The sequence below is a fragment of the Phlebotomus papatasi genome, chromosome 3 (assembly GCF_024763615.1).
Source record: "Phlebotomus papatasi isolate M1 chromosome 3, Ppap_2.1, whole genome shotgun sequence".
NCBI classification, from domain to species: Eukaryota; Metazoa; Arthropoda; class Insecta; order Diptera; family Psychodidae; genus Phlebotomus; species Phlebotomus papatasi.
The window spans coordinates 59,814,733-59,836,434 of record NC_077224.1 but is presented as its reverse complement, the minus strand read 5'-3'; the positions used below and the strand labels follow the sequence as shown (position 1 = coordinate 59,836,434).

At 31.3% G+C, this 21,702-nt stretch overlaps 3 protein-coding genes across 6 annotated transcripts in view; 1 reads left to right on the top strand and 2 right to left on the bottom strand.

Moving 5' to 3' along the window:
* Positions 1 to 17,539, top strand: part of LOC129807051 (phosphopentomutase) — a 64,197-nt gene extending 46,658 nt beyond the window's left edge. The window contains exons 1-5 of one of the 4 annotated variants that reach the window (XM_055856037.1): positions 6,255 to 6,513; positions 12,081 to 12,191; positions 12,270 to 13,700; positions 16,407 to 16,633; positions 16,702 to 17,539. In XM_055856037.1, the coding sequence (XP_055712012.1) occupies positions 12,123 to 12,191; positions 12,270 to 13,700; positions 16,407 to 16,633; positions 16,702 to 16,804 (1,830 nt within the window). In that variant the 5' untranslated portion in view covers positions 6,255 to 6,513; positions 12,081 to 12,122 and the 3' untranslated portion in view covers positions 16,805 to 17,539. Of the gene's footprint in view, positions 1 to 6,254; positions 6,563 to 12,080; positions 12,192 to 12,269; positions 13,701 to 16,406; positions 16,634 to 16,701 lie in introns of those variants that run through there. The other 3 variants (XM_055856038.1, XM_055856036.1, XM_055856035.1) reach the window with 3 other exon arrangements.
* Positions 1,238 to 6,210, bottom strand: LOC129807090 (START domain-containing protein 10-like). The gene is made up of 3 exons (XM_055856129.1): positions 5,829 to 6,210; positions 2,397 to 2,797; positions 1,238 to 2,330 (listed from the first exon to the last, which is right to left on the bottom strand). Exons 1-3 carry the CDS (start codon positions 6,118 to 6,120, stop codon positions 2,217 to 2,219), a joined length of 807 nt encoding a protein of 268 aa, XP_055712104.1. The 5' UTR covers positions 6,121 to 6,210; the 3' UTR covers positions 1,238 to 2,216.
* LOC129807044 (cGMP-dependent 3',5'-cyclic phosphodiesterase-like) overlaps positions 16,863 to 21,702 on the bottom strand; it is a 28,219-nt gene continuing 23,379 nt past the window's right edge. The window contains exons 10-11 of the mRNA XM_055856022.1: positions 20,718 to 21,129; positions 16,863 to 17,998 (exon numbers count right to left, since the gene is read on the bottom strand). Coding sequence (XP_055711997.1) covers positions 17,738 to 17,998; positions 20,718 to 21,129 — 673 coding nt within the window. The 3' untranslated portion in view covers positions 16,863 to 17,737. The remainder of the gene's footprint in view (positions 17,999 to 20,717; positions 21,130 to 21,702) is intronic.

Below are 21,702 nucleotides of genomic sequence, written 5' to 3'. Positions count from 1 at the left end.
TTAGCATTAGGGTGGAGTAATCACTTATGGACATTATACAATTATGAACAGCTTGCAAAAATCTCAAATTTTTGACCTAAAACGGATTTTGAAAAATCATAAACTTATCAGTTTATGATGTGATTTAAAATTTTTGTGGTTTTTCCAAATCTTTTTTGAGTAAGAAATAAAGTTTTTTACAAACTGTCCATAATTGTATAACGTCGATAACGTCCATAAGTGATGACTCTATCCTACTGTTAATAATCTAAGCGAGATGATTCCTTGCCCTTAAGGTGTCTACACATTGAGCACAATTTTCGTCAAAAATTGCTTTTTTGATGGAAATTGGCTGCAGTGCTGTAGGCAGAAACGTCAAAATTCTGTCAAAAATGCAATTTTTGACAAAAATTGCTCCCAATGTGTAGAGGCCTTTAGACGAATCATACGAAAAAAATGAAATCTCGACATAAAATTAATTAGCGTAAGTCTACCAAATTTCGGCATAGTGGCATGGAAGCGCCAAAGTCTTAAGTTTCAAATGTAATTTTTTTTTAATACAAATTCAATTTTTTTTTTGTTACTTAATTTTAAGGAGTGTTACTTTTACTTGGAACCTTGTAGACAGTTTTTTTATCCTATAAAATCATTCTTAATATATTTTAAAATGAATGAAAATATAGACATAGCTTTGGGTAATATTTCGGCCACCTTAATTCTCATAGTTCCTTGCCCTTCTGGAATTCTTTCACAGTTTTTTTTCACATCATCTCGTTCATCGAAGCGATGTTATTTTGTTTTTATTTGTATTGTATAATCTCTGAAGTATGCAAAAATTAAAAAAAAATCGAGGAAATTTGAGGAAAAAATAAGTGGCCGAAATTGCAAGCTGTTTGAAATTTGGTACACTTACCCTATTGGTACTTAACCGATTGATCACCGGCTGGGACCGATTTAGTTGTATTAAGAATTAAAATATCTTTCAAATTAAGCCACTATTGACTAATTCTGTTGAACAGTGGACACCACAGAAGTTTTCTATTTTGTTCTTGAAAAATAGAGTGATAGATGAAATATCCAAAGAACCTGTACTTCAAAAAGAGCCGAAAATCAGAGATTAAAAGAGTTTTTCTTCCTCACAAAGGCAGCATTTACTTAAATATTTCATACCTGTTTTGACGTCTGTAACACTCGATGCTGTTAGAATGTAACGTACCATGTAAGAACAAAAAAAAGTTTTAAAAAAGTGTTTAGAAAATTTTTAAGGTAACACAAGTTTATTTCAACTGTGCTTTGCTAAGGAACAATTTTTTTTTGTTTTAATAACAATAATACATTAATTAATACAACTACAGTAAATGATAATTGCAATTAAACAACACTATACATACTGTGCTGTAAATTTATCAATTTTAGTTGTTATTCTTTAACAAGAATTCACATCTTTTTCATAATTGAGAATTACTTAAATAATGTCGTCTATATAAGCTCAGTAGATACGTGTATTCGAAATTTTCGTTGCTCTTGTTCACTAAGTAAAAATCACTAATTTAATTTATCAATATGACAATAGCAATAGGCCAATTGATATAGTTCTTAATAGTAGAATACTAATTTATAATTCATGCAGTCTGTCTAAGTTAGAAATTTCAATGCTCAGTAATAAATGTGAAAAGATCGGAAGTTATAATCGTTTGACTGTTGTTTATGTCGCAAATTGAATTCCAAAGAATTAGGAGTTATTAAAAGAATTTGATTAAAGTAATAAGAGTTCTGTTTTTTGGAAGAGCGTGGACAATAATATGTCAACAACATTTTTCTTCAACAATAACAATTATATATTTGTTTTTAGACTTCTTTATATCATTATTTTGTGGCATTGTACATTTGCAGAATATTCTGTCACTGAGTTTAGAAGAGAAAGTCTGCTAGAAAAACAATGATTGCATTTATATTGGCTCAAATTTTAATTGATCTTATATCGTTTTATGATTAACTTTTCTGCAGACTCAGACAAATTTCCTTCAATCTCAGAGTATAGAAAATATTTTATGTTCTTCAGAATATTTTTTATTCTTTTATAAATATCACCATAGTCTATAGAGCTAAACGATTTTCTAAATATATTTAATATTCTAATAGTCAGTTAATAACTCTTTATTTCAACTAAAAGAGTTTTTTTTTTAGAGTTCTATGTGTTATCTGTTTAATCATACAGATAATCTGTATTACAAATCTTAGAATAGACGTTTTTTCTTCTTACTTTCTTTGTTTGACTTGCCATTTATATTTTTAATTATATTCTCACTAGTAGCATTTTCTTCCGCTGGCTTGTTATCTATGCTGTGGAACTGGAAAAGAAATTAAAATATTTCAATATTCTTGAGCTATATAGTTTTTTTTTTAAAGATCTTTACTTCTGATAGTGAAATACGGGGTAGCGACATTTCCTCTGGAAAACGCCAAGGCTTTCGGTAATTTTCCTGTGTACTTTTCCACGCGATGTAGCCAAGAGCTGCTTTTTTCAGGTCCTTGATCATTCGAGGACCTAATGTATGGGTTACTTTGTTGACCAGCCATGGTGGAAGGGCTCCCTGGGGGTCACAATGCGTAACATAGCTCAAGATGCATTTTTCTCCCCGGGAACGTAAAACGAAACCAGTTAAATGGGAAGTAGCTCTTATGTATCCTTTCCGAGGTGGCCAGTCGTGATGGGTAACTGAACGGGAGATTAGCATTTGTTCTCCCAAGGGTCCTGTATCTAACCACGAGCGCAAAAGCACAAAATCCCGGGGCTTTAGAGGTGGTGGGCAGCTCACTTTAAATAAATCAAAAGAAAATTTTATAATTACTTTTGATTTGATAATATAATTTTTGGACAGTAATTTGTGCAACTGACCAGGTAAATCGTCAAAGAGACCAGTACGATTACTTACTGATCATTAAAAAAAGAAGTGTATTCAATATACCAAAGTGAGATCAGTAGCATTAATCGAGGGGTTGGAAAAACGAGTTCATTAAATTTGATCATTGAAAAATTTAGTTCATAAGGAACAAAACAAATTTTTAATAAATTTTCCGGGTTAAAAACTTATTCAACTTTTGAAATTTTCTTGTATAAAAGATATAATTTTACCAATCATATTTTATCTTTAAATTGTTTTCCTATTCACATTTCCTTTACATTTTTATTTTACATTACATTTTTTTTTTATTTACATTTTACAACGAACAAAAAATCGTACGACGCATTTTCGAACAATTCTAAAAAAACACGAGTTTGGAAAAATATGTGAGAGGTGGGGGGAAATGTTGTTAATGGTCTCATGATCGATTTATGGGGGCGGGGGTTCCCCAACAAAGGCCCCAATGCTCTATCTCTAACAGTTTGGACTATAGACGTGGTAATAGCCGAACGAACAGACTTGTATTTTAACCCTTTAAGGACGATTGGAACACCGGTGTTCCATAAAGAAAATAATTTTTCCGGATTACCTAAAGTTATTTTTTTCTTATGTCTGTACATAATTGTAAAGTAGAAGGTTGAAGGAATCTAGAATATTTTTTGCAAGTCTCTAGCTATTTGCTATGTAGTAAATATTTAAGCTAAAAAATGACGAATTTTTAAATTCTCAAATTCATAATTTTTAATAATAATAATAATAATCTTTATTCATTCATAGGACTTAGAGCCCTCTTTTACAATTTGATGCATTACAATGATGCTAATCTTATTGAATATCAATCGCTGTGTGCGATTTTAATTTAATTTGATAATAAATAATTGATATAATTGATAATAAATAAAGATAATAAATAATTGATTTTATTTATTTTTTATACTTCCCATTTTTTTTAAGCAAAAGCCTTTTGGCAATAAAAACTACAATACGCATACGTAATATTTTTCATTAAAGCGAAAAATATTATTCATTGCTATTGTCAGAAAAATTACTTAAATTTTTGGGCTATTTTTGTCCCTATCGTTCATAAAAGCACAAAATACACCGAATCAGACTCTGTTGGACTTTCCAAGGTTAGATGTAAGACTTATCATTGATTATGTTTCTCAGTTTAATTTTTATTGTTGATTTTCAGTCCGTAAAAAGTGTCTCGTCGATAAAGGGTTAAGAGTAAAGAATCGTGTTGAGCCAGTTTTATCTGTTTTGGTAAAATTCAACTCAAAATCGAAGTTTCACGCATTCCAAGTTGCAAGCACTCCGAGGTCCCATGTAAAGAATCTCAGCTATCATAGGCTTATCTGGGCTTATCACTGGTCAAAATAGTTCGAGTACAGAAGATGAATAAAAGAAAAAAATCATTGAGATCGATTTATAAAAATTGGAGATATATGGTTAATTTTATTATAGGGTGGAAGGAACACCTCTTCAACAGGGAACCCCTATTGGTAATCTTTTCAAAATGTTGAAACTTATTTAATGCATCTAACAAAATCTAAGTAATATTTTGTTTTTTCATTAATCTGCGTTTTTCGATAAGGATAAGTGTTCAAAATTCGTATTCCAAATAGTACAAAGTAGGGTGTCAATAAGTCCTGACACGAGTTCTTAAAGTTTCAACAATTGTTCCTTTTACCCTAGTAAGGATTGGAGTACATTGAAGTGGAGTTGGGGTGGATGGGACCCATCGTTAGAAAAATATCGAACACAGATAGGGTCGGAGGAACGTCTGTTCGACAGGGAACCCCTATTGACACTTTTGTCAAAATGATGAAAATTATTTAATGTATCTAGTAAAATATAAGTAATAAGGGAAGAGTACCCCGGATCGGAATGTTAAGAGACATGCTCCATATTTAGTTGAAAATATAATCCACAAAACATTATTTGGTAAATTTATGTATGCTAATTGATACATTAGTGATCCATTTAACTATATCTGGGCTTTTGAATTTTTAATTTTTACAATAAATTAATAAAAAGTATGTGAAATTGCAAACTTGCAGTCTGTACCTCGGATCGTCAGGAATTTAATCAAGTGTCTCAGGAAAAATTGGTTTTATAAATTAAATCTGAGTTAATGCACTGTATTCTTGTGAGAGTTAAATGGTAAAAAGTAGCTAATAATTTTTAAAAAATCATTTAATTTGGAGCAAAAATGTGGTATTAAGATGACGATCCGAGGAACACTGCCGATCGCTGGTACTCTTCCCTTATAACGTTTTTTTCTGTAATATACATTTTACTATAAACAGATATGTTCAAATTTCATATCCCAAATGGTACAGAGTAGGGTGTCAATAGGTGCTGACACGAGTTCTTAAAGTGTCAATCAATAGACGTTCCTTTCACCCTATATTATACTGAATTCTTAATGCATTCGCTTCATTAACACCGAAGATATGGTCCGGTTAAGTTATTTTTAATTATAGTTCAAGTTAGGAAAAATAGAGGACAAAGTGCGATCCATCACTGTAACGGTTTTGACCTAAGCAACAACATATTAAAAATTAAAGAAAAAACATTGTCTAGTTTTTGAAATGCTCGACATTGAATTTTCTAAAAGTGATACTTCGATTAATCGGACCTTCGATTTAATCGGATGAAGCGTGGATCTTACCACTGAACAACTGACTGACGCTCTTACGTTTTAACAGACTTTACTTAATACAATTCATTGGCAAGATTGACATTTGGCACGGCAAGCACATTTCATAGTTAAAACGATCAAGTCTTGACAATTCTCCATTTTCATTCATAAGGCTAAGATATGACTAAATCATTACGTCGAACTTACTAAAGATTTACGTCCTGAAAACTAGGTTTCGCTACTTGGGTATTTCACATTCCTTATCTGAAAAATTTATTTTGGTATAAAAATCCACTTACTCGCATAGTATCCCACGTCGTTGTTAACGTTAACAATGCCAATTTCTTCACTGGCTAGCATATGAGTATCCCAGACGCGTCTGTAGTCAGGATCATGCAGGACATCAAAAAGCGTATCTGATGTAATGTCGTCAAACAATGTATTTATTTTGACCATGTGAAAATTGCATCCGTCTACTGGACGTGTCCATACTTCCGTGTTGGCTTTTGAGAGTTCCAGTGTCCAACCTTCGTTGTCGTCCACGAGATATTTTAGCATCTCGAAGTCTGTGTCGTCGGCTATACGAGCCATAATCTTATCGATTTGGTATATGCCCCAAAGACCAAAATAATATACAATCTTTCTTCAGAATGTTGTTGATAATATTGGAATATATTTCCCCTTGGTACTATTATAGGCTTTGATATCAGTTCCGAATGTGACGCAGTCAATTCGTCCGAAGATTGTCGATTAAACACTAGTGAAATATTTTACTGAGTTCAGCACCAATTTTGCAATCAGATTAGAGACAGTGTATTTTTCTTGCCTACAATTTTCTCTCAATCAGTCATTAAATCGCGTAATAATATCTAATTGCGTGAGAATTTTAACATACTTTCCTCAAAGACTTTGTCATTGACTGTGTGTGTATGTGTGCAGTAAGATTAGGAACAATTATCGATTGCATTATATATTTTTGAGGACGTGAGTGCTTTTGTCATTTTGTTTGGTGTATTAAGTCCTGTAAGAGGAGGTACTGGTGCACCTTACCTGCAATATAACAATCAATTAATTTAGTTTATTAGAGAGATTCTTATTTTCATTACAAAAATTGATGTAGTATTAACAGACGAAAAATCTTACTTTCCAATGTTTTTGCCATCCCGACAGTTTCATACCGCAGTGGGATTTACATTGTGGAGTAAAGATTTTTTTTACAGACTTACAAATTGCCACGAAACTTAAATTTTACAAACAATTATTGAGAATTTCTTTAGGACCCAAACACAGCACTATATTTAAAATGCAGTTCACTAATTTTTTGTGTGATAAAACTATAAAAACACTGGCTTTCTGTGGACTTTTAGTGGATGGGAAAAGCTACAGTCTTGATTGATGAAGTAACTTTGGGTAAAGCTTTGCGCAAGTTCCGTTTTAAAATTGGGGAAATTGTCCTGCATGGGGAAATTACTTGTAATCTTACAGGGTTGTCAGTAAGTTCCAGAGAGAAAAAAGCCTCTGTATGCACGTGTATAAATTATCTTCTATCTAATTTTTGTTTATTAGAGTTCAAAGCATTTTTTTAAGACTTCTCTATGTCCTGTAAATATAGCACATTTAGATGTAATAAATAGCTAAAATTTTGCTCTATATTTCACATACATTTGCCGCTGCGATAATTGTGTTAGCATATAGACAAAAAAAGAACTACAAATATTTTTCCACTAATCTCAGTGCTTTAGATAAGTGGCATTAGAAGAAATATTTCGGGTGTAAAAGAACACACAAATAAGTAGTAAAATGTTGAAGCAATAAGATGAAAAGGAAAGACAGAAAACTCGATTCTTTAACTAAATGGGGGAGCGGGAAATTTGAGAAACCTTTCCATATTTCGAACCTATTGATATACAGTTTTGTTGTCTAAAATAATAATTCAAAATTTACTTTATATACGGTACGGTACGGAACTTTCAAATAGTTGATTTTTTTAAACTCATTTGCCAGTTAGCACTTTTCCCAAATATTAATTATTGTTATTTATTCAGATTAAATCAAGGTTAAAATTTGGAAAGGCTGAAACTTTAAAAACAGATCAACTTTAGATGTATTTAAGTTGACTTTAAGCAATTTATGCTTCGTAATTTTATTATTCCAATTTTTTTTAATTTCGGAATCATCTATCATGGAATTTCCTCATTTTCTTCTGTAAATTTATTATTCCAAAAATGTATAGGGGAACTGTACCAAATTTTGGTTAGCTTGCAATTTCGGACACTTTTTTTGGTCCACAAATTTCTATGAAGTTTTAGTTTTTGCGTACTCCAGGGATTGAACAATGCAAAAAACCGAAAAATGTAATTTCTACGAACGAGATTATGTGAAAAAGACTTTTTAAAAATTCCGGATGGGCTAGGAACTATGTAAATCAAGGTGTCCGAAATATTACCCAAAGCTATAACTATATTTTTGTTCATTTTAAAATGTATTAAGAATGATTGGTACAGTTGCCTTATTTTAGGAACGAATGCCCTTTACTTCTCTTTATAAAAAATATTTCTCAAAACGATTCGACTGTGAAACACTTAACACGTTAAAGAAGTTTTCTTTGAATTATCTTACCAAAATCTCTCTTAAGTTTGTAATAAATGAAATAAAGACTATGCGTGTTCCGGATTCTAAAAAATCTTACAGCAATATCTAGCTTTTAAAAAGTACTTCAAAATTCACATGAACGAAAAATAAATTTGATTGAGGTAAAATTTAAAATTCCGATTAAGGGAGAGTTCCGGAATATCCGGAATGCGGGATTAATCTGTTCAGAGTTTGAATAGCTCTCTTAAAATTTGATATAAAATCAAACGATTTTCATCGTACTCTATGGAATTACACTGACTACTGAAACGTAACCAGATTAACAAAGTCCGAACTTTAAAATTGGTTTGTACGGAATTCTAATTTTTCCATACGAAGTATTTTGGGTCAGAAAATAAGCTTTTCAAAAGTGCTATAAAGATGATTTAACGACTGAGAGTTGTAGAATAACTTGGAGGTTTGGAATGTAATTCAAAAATTGAAACAGCCAGCGCTTATTTAGCTGATTACAATTAATTAGACGCTGTTTCAATTTTTGGTCTACATTGCGAATTTCAAATTATTTAAAATTGTTAATTAAAATATTTCATTTTGGATCAGTGAATTAATAAAAATTAAATTAAAATCACTTTTATCTTTGCTTCAGATACCAAAATAGATCACAACTTCTTGTTTTTTTTATTTGCCAAGAACATTTCACTATTTAAGTATTCAAAATTTATCTTCAAGTTTTTATTTATATTGAACAATTTTAAAACTACTAAAATATTAACCAAAATTTTGCTGGCATTGTTTTTCTCTGGCCATTCTAAATAAAATTTTCAATTTAATGTGTTGTTTTTTTGCTTTCAAATCAAACTTTCTTACTGTGTTATCACACTTGCACATTAAAATTTTAATATGATTCACATTAATTGTCGCTGGTGAGAATCCAAATGTGTAATTTGTGTGTTTGAATCATTTTATATTCAAAATTTGATCTATTTGTTGATAAAAAGGTAGACTTGGCCCGCAAAATTTGATATCAATTGATTTATAGCATTAATGCGAAAAATTAATGCGATTTTCTCTTTAATTTTTTAATGTGAAAAATATTTATGCTTTAGGTAAATTTACACTTATTTTTGCAGGCCAAGTCCACTTCTTTATCAATAAATAGTAAAACGCCAAATATTGAGTGATTCAAAGGCACAAATAACATATTTGGACGCTCACAAGCGACAATTAATGTGAATCACATTAAAATTTTAATGTACAAGTGTGATAACGCCGTTACTCTACTGTAAGAATAATAATGTATACTGAATTATAAATTTATGTCTCTGGCAAACCCTTTAGATCAGAAAAGTTTCATGAAATAAAAATTCACAGCTCTTTCTTTCTCACACATTTTGCATAATGTCTCTTATTTTTTCGCACTCCAAATTCGGTTGAGCTAAATTGAATTTGTTATAACGTTCAAAGGAAAAAGAAGAGTTTGAAGGAGTGGGATGAACATGTACAAAACGTTTGAGAAAGAAATGGATGTGAATTTCGATAATAATAATAATAATAATGGTGGCACAACGTTCCATAGAAGAACTAGGCCTTCCAACAAGGGGAGTTCGGGACATCCATTGTTATTTTTTTTCTTGTGAATTTCGTTGACACGAAATTTTCCTAATCTTAAAAGTGTGCAAAAGTCATGAATTTCTAAAATCGTATTTGGCCGGATACCGAATTTCCGGAAGAGGAATTACTCAGGGATAAGGGCAGAATCACATTGACAATAAAATGCTTGCCGTAGCCTCACCGTATTTCGTTAATTTACGCATTTTCATTGCAATTCTTACGCAAACGTTCCATTACCGTATTACCTTATCTCATACTCGGTGGCACTAGGTGAAAATAACATAAGAAAACTGAAGAAATGAAAAGAAAATGCGATAAACGGTGAGCAAAAAAACTGTATGACTAATTTCTCGTACAGTTATTTTTTGCTCACCGTTTATCGAATTATCGTTTTATTTCTTCAATTTTCTTATATAACTAATTTTCATCTAGTGACAACTGAGTATGAGATAAGGCAATATGGTAATGAAAAATTTGCGTAAGAATTGCAATGAAAACGCGTAAATTAACGAAATACGGTGAGCATTTTACTGCCAATAATGTGATTCTGCCCTAAATGCTTTGCTAAAAACAGGATAAAAAAAGAATCAGGGATAAATACTTTGGAATGAGTAATATTATTCTATTAATAACACACAATCAGAGACTTTTGCCTACAATTAGGAGCTACACTTGATCCCGGGATTATTTATATTTTCGAAACTAAAAAAAAACGCGCGAAATGGCAATATGCGTCCAGAAATTTAGCATACCCAGTGTTGTACGAATTTCGCAAAAGTAGTCGGAACAAAAAGATTCAACTGTTAAAAACTGATAAAATATATCAATTAATAATACCTGTTGCCCCGAGTTCCTCTAAAATGATTCCACAAATTAACACACAATGGTAAGCAAATATGCATAATTGTGTGTGCATAATCCCGAATCGTATAATCCCGGGATCTAGCGTAATTTGCAAAATAAATTTTCAAATACGTCTTAAAGTATGCAATATTTTATGCAGTAAGTTTGAAAATGTTATTTTATGTACCTTTATTGTAATAATTTTTTAACACCTTTCTATTTTAAAATAAAATTTTGAATATTTTATTGGGGAACTCGAGGCTATGTTCTGTGAGTATACAATTTTTATGTTTGTGAATTTGCGCGGTTTGTTTGGCCGGCGGCGTTCAGGTACTAATTTACAGTTACTATAACGTCCTGATTTTGACAATTGGTTTACCCTGTTTACCTCGTCATGAATTAATTGATTACGTTATTTTGTTTATTTAAATGAAAGCGAATTGTTTTGCAAATTTTATGGTTCTTTAATTATGTATGTACTTAATTGTATCATTCGATTGCTAATTTATTCTGTTAGGTGAGCGATATATCATGATTGAATGTGGTTAAATCAGTTGTTTTACTAATTTACATCAGCAAATACTGTTATAAATTCATCCCTACATTCATTCAATTAATCAATAGTTATTTCGAATATTTGCTTTAAACTTATATAAACTTAAACCTTAAACTTAAAATCTATCCCATAATTTCTGAGATGGAGAAAGCTCAAAGATTAGGTACTTATTGTCAAAATTAAAGTTACTTGTATTAAATTTTCTGTTACATAAAGGTTTTATAGGTCATTTCCACCAACTTTGAAATTAAGGAAATCTCAATGGACTTTAATACTTTCATTTCAACTTCATTATTGTGTATTGTGTTGTGTTTACGTGTAAAATCTCAACTAAATGTGACACTTAAAAATTAAAGATCCTTTTCAGAGATTATAAATCAGTCTTCAAGGACCAATTCAAACATTAAAGGCTTAAAGATTTATCTCTGAATTAAGAAGAATGCTTAATGACTAATCTGAATCTCAAACTTCATTAAGTTTTAAAGTAACTAATTATTTATAGAATTTAATAACCTAAATTGAATTGAATGTTCCCATATTGCTTCATTATGAAAATATGCATTGCTAAATTTTTCTTAAATAAGCTTTTAAGTTAAAAATACTTTTTTTGTGTTCAGTGTTAATACAAAGATAGTTGCTATATGATTTTCGCGTGTATTTTTGTACTTTTTGCCGTAAATAGTAAATTGAGAATGAATTATCGCTCTCTCAGTATAATATCAAGACAATTTTGTGGAGATTTAATGTTTTTGCAAATGGAATTGTTTAATTTTGTGATGCTGATGGAATGTGTGAATTGAAAAATGTTTATCGGGGCAATTTGATGAATTTGAGCGTGAATTGGAATGTTTGTGAAAGAGTCCCCTTTTAGAATTGGATTTATGGTGAATTGAACAAAGGGAAAAATGGTATTTTAGCAATTTTTTTTCGTGTTTTTTGGTATTTGCAGATAGATTTTTAAACTGAATTGTGAAGAAGTTTTATTGAAATAATGGATAACCTGAATTCAGGCTCACAAGAGTTAAATGGAAAAATTTCAGAATGGATGCAATGGGATAAGGTAGTATTTTTTTAAATGTAAAAGAAATAAGCACAATTTTAATTTAAAAAATGTGTTTATTTATATTTTTTGGGGTAGAATGAAGCAACTTTGGAGGAGATTAGGAAATTAGTGAATGATTCCGAATGGGAAAAGTTAAAATTGCTCTTGTTAACTCGACTCTCATTTGGTACGGCTGGTTTACGTGGAGCCATGAGAGCCGGATTCAATGGCATGAATGAACTTGTGGTACTTCAAACAGCCCAAGGGTTGCTTAAGTACGTTCAGAAGTGCTATCCGAATGTTGAAGATCAAAAACGTGGGGTGGTTTTTGGTTATGATGGAAGATACCAAAGTAAACGATTTGCTGAGATATCAGCATCAATTTTTCTGCATGCTGATATACCTGTATACCTCTATGGGAAGACTGTAGCTACCCCAATGGTACCTTTTGCGGTGCTAGAGAAAAAATGCCTAGCTGGTGTTATGGTAACAGCTTCACATAATCCCAAAAATGACAATGGTTATAAGGTTTACTGGACAAATAGTGCCCAAATTATTTCGCCCCATGACAAAGGGATACAGGAGAGTATCCTGCAAAATCTCATTCCGTGGCCGACAAGCTGGAATGTGGATAAGCTCGATTCTCCCCTACTTAGTGATCCCTATGATGAAATGGTACAGTTGTACTTTGAGAAGCTCTCAAGGGTAATTCCCAAGAGTCTCGTTAATGATTGCAATGCAAAGAGCAAAGTGCAATTTGTCTATACGGCAATGCATGGGGTTGGTTGGCCATTTGTTGAACAAGGTTTTGCCACAGCTGGTCTCAAGCCTCCGCTGGCAGTTAAAGAACAACGGGATCCTGACCCAGAATTTCCCACAGTGCAATTTCCCAATCCCGAAGAGGGTAAATCAAGCCTCGTTCTGTCCATTAAACTTGCCAACGAAACCAATTGCAATGTCATCTTGGCCAATGATCCAGATGCCGATAGATTGGCCTGTGCCGAAAAAAATCCTCAAACTGGAGAATGGAAAGTTTTTACAGGGAATGAACTTGGTGCCCTACTCGGATGGTGGTCAATTTTCTGCTACAGAAGAGATCATCCAAAAGCAAATCTCAATGATTGCTACCTTCTAGCTAGTACTGTGAGTTCCAAGATGCTCGCTGCTGTGGCAAAAATTGAAGGACTGCATTTCATTGAAACCCTAACAGGGTTCAAATGGATGGGAAATAAATCTGTTGAACTGATTGAAAAGGGCAAAACTGTCCTGTTTGCTTTTGAAGAGGCAATTGGCTTTATGTTTTCACCCACGGTCCTCGATAAGGATGGGGTTAGTGCAGCATGTTATCTGGCCACAATGACTTGCTATATCAGACAAGAAGAAAATAAATCACTTACGGAGAAGTTGGAGGATCTCTATAGAACATACGGGTTTCACTATACCATCACATCTTACTTTCTTTGCTACGATCCAGAAGTTATTGTGAAGATTTTTGAACGCATTCGCAATTTCACTGGAGAAAATACAGTGAGTAATTTCACGTTTATTGTGATACCAATGAGAAAGCAATATTTGAAATAATTCGGTTCGTAATACGAGTTTCCTAAGCTGGAAAAATGGTTGGCGAAATCTTTGTTTTTTTCCATTTTGTTTTTTATACAGATTTCCAAAGACAAAGTTTCCAAAAAAAAAAATTACCGAAGACAAAGATTCCAAAGACAAACTGGGAAAAACAAAAGTGTAAAATACAAAATGGAAAAACAAAAATTCCCGATCCCGGAAAAAATTATCTAAAACTAGAAAATCAAGAGTTAAAAAATATTTATTAAAAAAAAAACATTTTTATAATGCGGTCTTATGTTTTTCACTGTGTGGAAGTGAAGCTCCGCCCAGTAATATTAAAGCCACGCCCCCTTTGTAATAATTGCGAATGGATGGTGAATTTTTGGAATTGTCTATAAGGGACTAGAACAAAACTCTCCAAACAAGCCAGAACCGTAATTTCAAAATAAGCGCACTCGGAAAAGTCTACCCATTTTAAAAAAAGACCACGCCCCCCATAACGATTGTATTAAAACAGGAATATTGTTATGATCATTCAATGTTTAGAAATGTCCATTTTTTTCTCCACAATTTTACATGACAGAAGATAACAATTAGCAATGAAGAGGTAAAGACAATGTACAGGAATGGGCGTGGCTTCCTAGATTTTAGAGGAGGTCCTTTATTTTTTTATATTGCCTTGATATAAGCTTTCTAATGCTATAAAAAGAGTTACGTTAAATATAATATAATAGACCTTATAATGTTAGATCGGTAAGCCCATATTATAGCAAATCTAAGTAAATTGAATAAATAGTCCCACTGGTCGAGTTGAGAAACCGGCCGACTACAGGGTACTTTACCTTATAATTCATATTTTCTAAAAAAAAAAAAAACGAAAAAAACACCTTGATCAAATGTATCAAATTCATCCAAACCGGTCAAATCTTTCCGATCCGGAGGTAGCACACTTTCCCGTAAAGTTTCTGGTTACCGTTAAGTTTCGTTAAGTGACCCGTAAAGTTTCTGGTTAGGTTTCTAGTCATTAATAATAAATCGTTTTGTTCTTTATTGTAAGAATCTATCTTATCTTATTCTATGTCACTTGGTTTGCTAGTACTTTTAAATCGGTCATTTAATTTTCGTTCACTTTGTAATTTTTTAACAGATGGTATTTTTCATAAATTTATTTTTATATCTGGCATAATAATTTTTGATTATTTTGTAGTGATTTAGCTTCCAGTCAATATAACCTACGGTTTAATGTTCCAAACGATCATTGAACTTTCGTTCATTATTCGGTCATTAGCTCTTCGTTAGGTTTTTGGTCATCAGTTTTTCGATAATTTTCAAGTTTTATTTTTTGAATATATTTTGTTGTCGACCATTTGATTTTCGCAATGAACTACAATATATATATTTTTTTGTTTTTAGTAAGTCTTCAGTCATTTAGCTTTTAATCGTTTGGCTTAGTCACTTTGGTCCTATGATCTTTGTTTAATTTAAGGTTGTTTTGATTACTGTTAGATTTCCGATAATATGACCTTCGTTCAATTTTTAATCAATTGACTCGTTAGATTTTCAGTAATTCAATTCTCGATATTTTTTTGAATTATTGGTTTTTAAAATTATTTGGTTTATGGTCACTTTGACCTTTTGATCTACGTTTAATTTTTTTTATCATTTCGTTACTGTTCGGTTTTCGGTAATACGATCTTCGTTAAATTTTTAATCAATTGACTTTCTTTAAATTTTAAGTAATTTGATCCCGTTCATTTTTTTTTAATCATTTAGATTTAAATCCTTTGGCTTATTGTCATTTTGATCCTTTAATCTTCGTTTAATTTAAGGTTATTTGGTTGCTTTTTGATTTTCGATAATATGATCTTCGTGCAGTTTTTAATCTTTCGATTTTCGTTAGATTTTCAGTAATTCGATTCTTGTTAATTTTTTTCAAAAATTCAGCTTTTAATTGTTTGGTTTATAATCACTTTGATCTTTGATCTTCGTTTAATTTTAGGTTATTTGGTTACTTTCGATTTTCAGTAATATGAGCTTCATTCAGTTTTTAATCAATTGACTTTCGTTAGATATTAAGTAATTCGATTCTCGTTCATTTTTTTTTTCAATCTCTTAGATTTTAATCGTTTGGCTTATTGTCATTTTTATCTTTTGATCTTCGTTTAATTTAAGGATGTTTGGATACTGTTCAATTTTCGGTAAAATGATCTTCATTCAGTTTTTAAACACTTGATTTGCGTTAAATTTTCATCAATTTGATTTTCGATCATTTTTTCAAGCATTTAGTTAGATTTTAATCGTTTGGGTATTTTGATGTTTTGACATTCGTTTAATTTTCGGTAATGCAATTTCCGTTCAGTTTTAATCAGTTTTTTTCATTAAATTTTCTTTAATTCGACTCTCATTTTTTTTCGTTTCCCCGATTTTAGCCTTCGACTACCGATAAAATTTCGGTTTCGTTCAGTATACTACTAAGAAAAAAAATTAGAGATTTTTAATATTACTGGTGTTTTTTTTTCATTTAAGCTTAAGTCTATAGACTTAAATCGTATACGAATATTAAGTCCGGAAACGACGTATTTATTACATAGTAATATTTTTTTATTGCTTTCTCTGTATTCCTCGGGCAACAATTATAATTCTCTAATCTAAATAAATAAAATATTGCAGTATCCTACAGCGGTTGTTGATGGGAAGTACGAAGTAAAGCATGTTAGGGATTTAACAACTGGTTTTGATACTTCTCAATCGGATGGAAAGGCTATCTTTCCCGTTAGCAGGAGTTCACAAATGATTACGTTTACGTTTAAGAATGGAACAGTGGTAACACTGAGGACATCTGGAACTGAACCAAAAATTAAATATTACGCTGAAATGTGCGCTGAACCCAATCAGAGGTAAATCCGAATAAATAACATTAAGTCAGGATTTTGGAATTATATTGCCAACTTTTTTTTTCTTAAAGTGACTGGAGTGGTTTGAAGAAGACACTCAGTGAGATGGTAGAAGGTATCGTCCTGGAACTGTTGCAACCAGCAAAATACAATTTAATACCAAAACCAGAGTAAGAAACTCAGTGATTTTAACTTTAACGCTGTCACAATTTATAAAACAAAAGTAAGAAACATTTTTTTTTTAATTTTGTTTTGTCTATTTAATTTATATTTCCTTTTCAAAGTTTTCATTAAGTACATTTTATGGTTTTAATATTATTTCTTTGTCTTTGCAATATTGCATTTTTTACGGTTTTACAGTAACTGAAAAACAATAAATTGATATTCAAATTTTCGGAAATTGTGATAATACAATATTGAAGGTTTTGAATTTATGCATTGTGACTTAAACATTTTTTAGTTCATTTTTTTTTTGTTTTATTGAAGAAATATCTAATTTTATGATAATTTTTTTTTTGAATAATTTTACCGATATTAATTTTGATTGAATTGTTATTTTTTGGCTGATTTTTTTTGGCGATATCTAAGACATTAATTGGAATTAGTGTGATGTTAGTGACCAAAATTGTCCACAAAAGAATAATTTTAAAATGAGATGAAAAAATATTTATTGAAATTAAGAAAAAAGACATTTAAACATTCGTTGTGTGCGAAGAAAAACCAATAATCTTTAGCGTATGTTAAGTGTATTTGCTTACGTAGATTGAAACCACAAATTTTACCCCCTATCGAAAAAGTACATAAACCTCTAGCCCAGTGAGAATACACAAAAGAATAAAATTGTGTTAAGCTATTTAAAGTGTTTTCTGTGAAGAGGAATAAAATGAAGCTTAAAAAAAATGAAAAAAATGCATTTCTACATCAATTTCTTTGAGTCCCAAAATTTCATTGCTCCTTCAAGTTTACCTTAAGTTGAAATATTTAAAAGAGAAAATCTCTAGATTCTATCAATTGATCACTTTTTAGTTCTGTTCTAAGAAAAAAGCCAAACAGAACATCACAATACAGTTTTATGATAAATGTCTCAAGGTGTCTTGCTTTCCTTTCCTAAGGACTGAGACAGTATTGAGATTGTTGATCCCTCAGAATTTCCCAATTTCTTCGGTTATTGTCGATGGTGTCCAGGCAAATGTTGATAGTTGGGAAAATATTTGCCAAAATTTCAAATGTTGGTCTCACAACTGTTGTAATAAATTCAATTTGCAATTCTGGAATGCAAGCCTTCTGACGATCCATCATTTCTTTAGGGGAGAGTCCCATTTCCTTCTCCAGGTCACCTTGTGCAAAGAATTCTGCATACACGAGTTCCTAAATTAAAGAAATTATCATTTTAGTACTTGCTTATTGAGGCTAAAAAAACTAAGGAAAGGTTTTTCTTCAATGAATCTGTCCTATTTTTTTCAGGAAATATTTGACTTAAGACTTGCTATTAAAAACTAGTGATAAACCTAGATCAGCTTATTGTAGGTGAGATTCTTAATGTGACCAAACTCGGATTGCATGCAAATTCGATTTCGAACTTAAGATGAGAGACATTATACAGTAATTTGGAATGACATTCTTAAAAATTGCAAACTTTCTATTTAAATCAAAATATTTAAGATATAAGTGAACTGATAAAAAGATGACAGTGGAATATAGATCAGAATCTCATCTTTAATTTTGCCCCAAAACTTGATCTTAGGGCAGAATCACATTAACAGTAAAATGCTCACCGTATTTCGTTGATTTACGCATTTTCATTGGAATTCTTACGCAAATTTTCAATTACCGTATTACCTTATCTCATACTCGGTGGCACTAGGTGAAAATAGTATAAGAAAATTGAATAAATAAAACGAAAATGCGATAAACGGTGAGCAAAAAAACTGTAGGATTTTTTTTGCTACAGTTTTTTTGCTCACCGTTTATCGCATTTTCGTTTTATTTCTTCAGTATTTTTTAAATATTTTAACCTAGTGCCACAGAGCGTAAAACATGTCATGTTGATTAAACTGTTAAAAACCTTTTTTGCAATAATTTTTAGTTTTTATGCGACGATGACCCGAGGTCACTAACGAATGCCATTTTGAGACAAAAGCATCAGGACTTAACCAGAATAAACAGAAACCATCGTTTTACAATCAAATTTCTGTGGAAAAGTTCTTTTTTCCACTGAAAAGCAACACTGTTAGAGGCAAAAAACTCTTTTGGCCTCTAACAATTGAAGGTTTTTGACCCTTGGGGTACATTAAGAGGCATGTATGGTGGATATATTGACAAATTTGACAATTATCTGATAGAACCTAGTCATTTTTCTTAGTTCCTAAGATCCATCCCCACCAAGACTAATTTTTTCCCTTATTTTTGTTCGTTAAACATTTTTCCTACGATGTTTCGGTTAAAAGTTAATGCAAAACTTTAGAAAATGGAACTTAGTTTACTAATTATAGTTAAAAATGTAATTAATAAAAGATATTAACCTAAATTTGGTCAAAAATAAATACCCTAGCGCTCAATTTATTGAGTGGAATTATACTTATTTCCACCCTAAAAAACAAAATTCTATTATATATTTCTAAAAAATACTTAGAATAAAAAATCAAAATGTCTATTTTTTATATTGGCATGAAAGGATGTTATGGTCTACGTATGAATTTTTTTCGACATTTCATTTTTTGTTGAGTTTCTTTTAGGATTAGTGGGTGGAATTATACTTATTTCCACCACTTTATATAGGTATATAAATGTCCTCTACAAGTCGAGATAATTGAGTTTATGTAATATGAAAATTGGTTTAAAGAAAGTTGTAGTGCTTTACAAGACCTTTAATTTACGTCCTTACTCGTCAAAATCGATCAAATAGAACCGTAGATACGGCGGTTTGAATTTCGTGAACTTTGACCCCTCATATCCCTAGTTCTATTTTAACCACAGTGAATCCACGCCGCTTTTTGGAAACTTCATAGCCTAGACTATAACCAACGACTCCTGTATATGTACCATGATAATATGAAGGAGTCGTTGCTATAACACTTTAAAATTTCACTAAAATGCGCAATGGCGTTTTTGAGAAAAATGAGTTTGAATTTTGACGCTATCGCAGCGCCATTTGTGGTGACTTTTTGAACTTTCATCCGAAAGTGCTCATGGAGACGAAGGCAAAAACCCAAATTTTAGGTCAAAATGTTTATTAGAACCGGAGATAGAAGCCGGTCAATTTCCGAACTTTGACCCCTTATATAGCTCGGGTCAGGGGTTATCGATCGATTTAAGCTTTTAAGAACGAGTGGGACATCGGTGTCCCAAAATCAAAAACAATTTATAAGACTATGGAATGTTATTTTGTCCTCTAAATATATAGTCAGAAAAAAATATTATCGTTTTTTGGACACCGGTGCTCCACTCGTCCTTAAAGGGTTAAGTATTTTTTTGCTTGATAGGTAAAATCTGCTGCTACAACATAGGGTAAATTAAGCTTATCCAAAACCTGTTCCAAATGGAAACTTTTCGCTACTGCAAATGGAAACATCATTTTTTCCTTGATAAATGCAGTATTAAATTTTTATTTATATATTTTCCATACTTCAGTTTCATTATTTAGTTAATTTTGCTTCGAATAAAGCGAAAATCCATTTATATTCACAAATTTTAACTTATAAATTTCTCAAAAAAATTAAAAGTGTACATTATCCATAATCGAATTTTTCATTGATCAACCATGTTTTCTAGTGAAAGACAAAATAAGGTGATTGTTCGTTTTTCGTTTTTTTTTTCTTACATTTGTGTGATATTTATGGCAAAATTATGCGAAATTAAGTGTTAATCTTAATGAAGTGACATGAAATTTTGGTAGGATTATAGTATAAGTGAGATTGTTAAGAATCTCATCCAATATATAATATTTCCAAATTGATTAATATGATCATGCCGTAAAACTTTAAAATAAATTAAATCGAACTTAAAATTAAATCGATTTTGGGATTCTCAATACTTTTCAATCATGAAATGTTTAATGTAATAATCGAGATTGAAAAAGTCAACTTACAGCTACGATTTGTGTGGTGGGCCAGGGCTTAACTTGATCACTTAAATCACAGCAGGTCATCATAAGGGATAGTAGGTGCATAGGCTTCTCTTTGAGATTCTCCGGTGTCAATTGACGCAAATTTGCAAGAATGCGGAAATGCTGCGCAAGATCTGTTGCTAATATTAATTCACCAATCACATCAATACACTCCTTAAATTGACTATTGTCCAGCGAATCGAGTATCTTGCAATTTGCATCATTCAAAATGCAAATAGCTTGAGATAGATGATGACGTTCATTGACGCTCCCTTCAGAGCTGTAAAGCTTTGCTAGCGGACTTCTGGATTGCTTCTGGTAGGAGTTATTTGTTCCACGATGATCCAAATCATGGCACAAACACGCTATTAAAAATGCCAGTGCTTGAAGATCCCTGAAAAAATTGCAAAATTTTAACGATTTAACTTGTAAAATTTAGTAACTCATTTTTAGTGCAACACAATAGAAATGTTAAAATAAGGATGGTAGCATTTATAATTTCGTAAAATGATAAATAGAATATTGTAATATCTTTGGGTTTGATCAAATTTTCAAAACAGATTTCCTTCTGGCGTTAAATCAATAATATTTGGAATTAATCTGCCAATAAAATCTTTTGCAAACATTTATCTTTAAAATTAATCATGAATCGAAATTTATTGAATTAAGTCGTACAAATCAATAAATAATTAGTACTGGAATTTCTCGGTTCTATCATTTGATAATCAATACCTCTGAGCAATCTGACCCAGGTGTGGATACCTGTAATGGAGTGATAAATATTTATTTAAGGAAATTGGGTCTGTGTGATTGGTTTTGGTTTAATAGTGACTATCTTAATATTCCCTCTAAATCAAAAACGTCCCACACTGTTTAATTTGACCCTGAGAATTGTGCTTTGGTTTTCCATCGGTAATTACTTTTTTAATTTAATCCAATCCTTTAAATTTAAATATCTGGGAAAAAA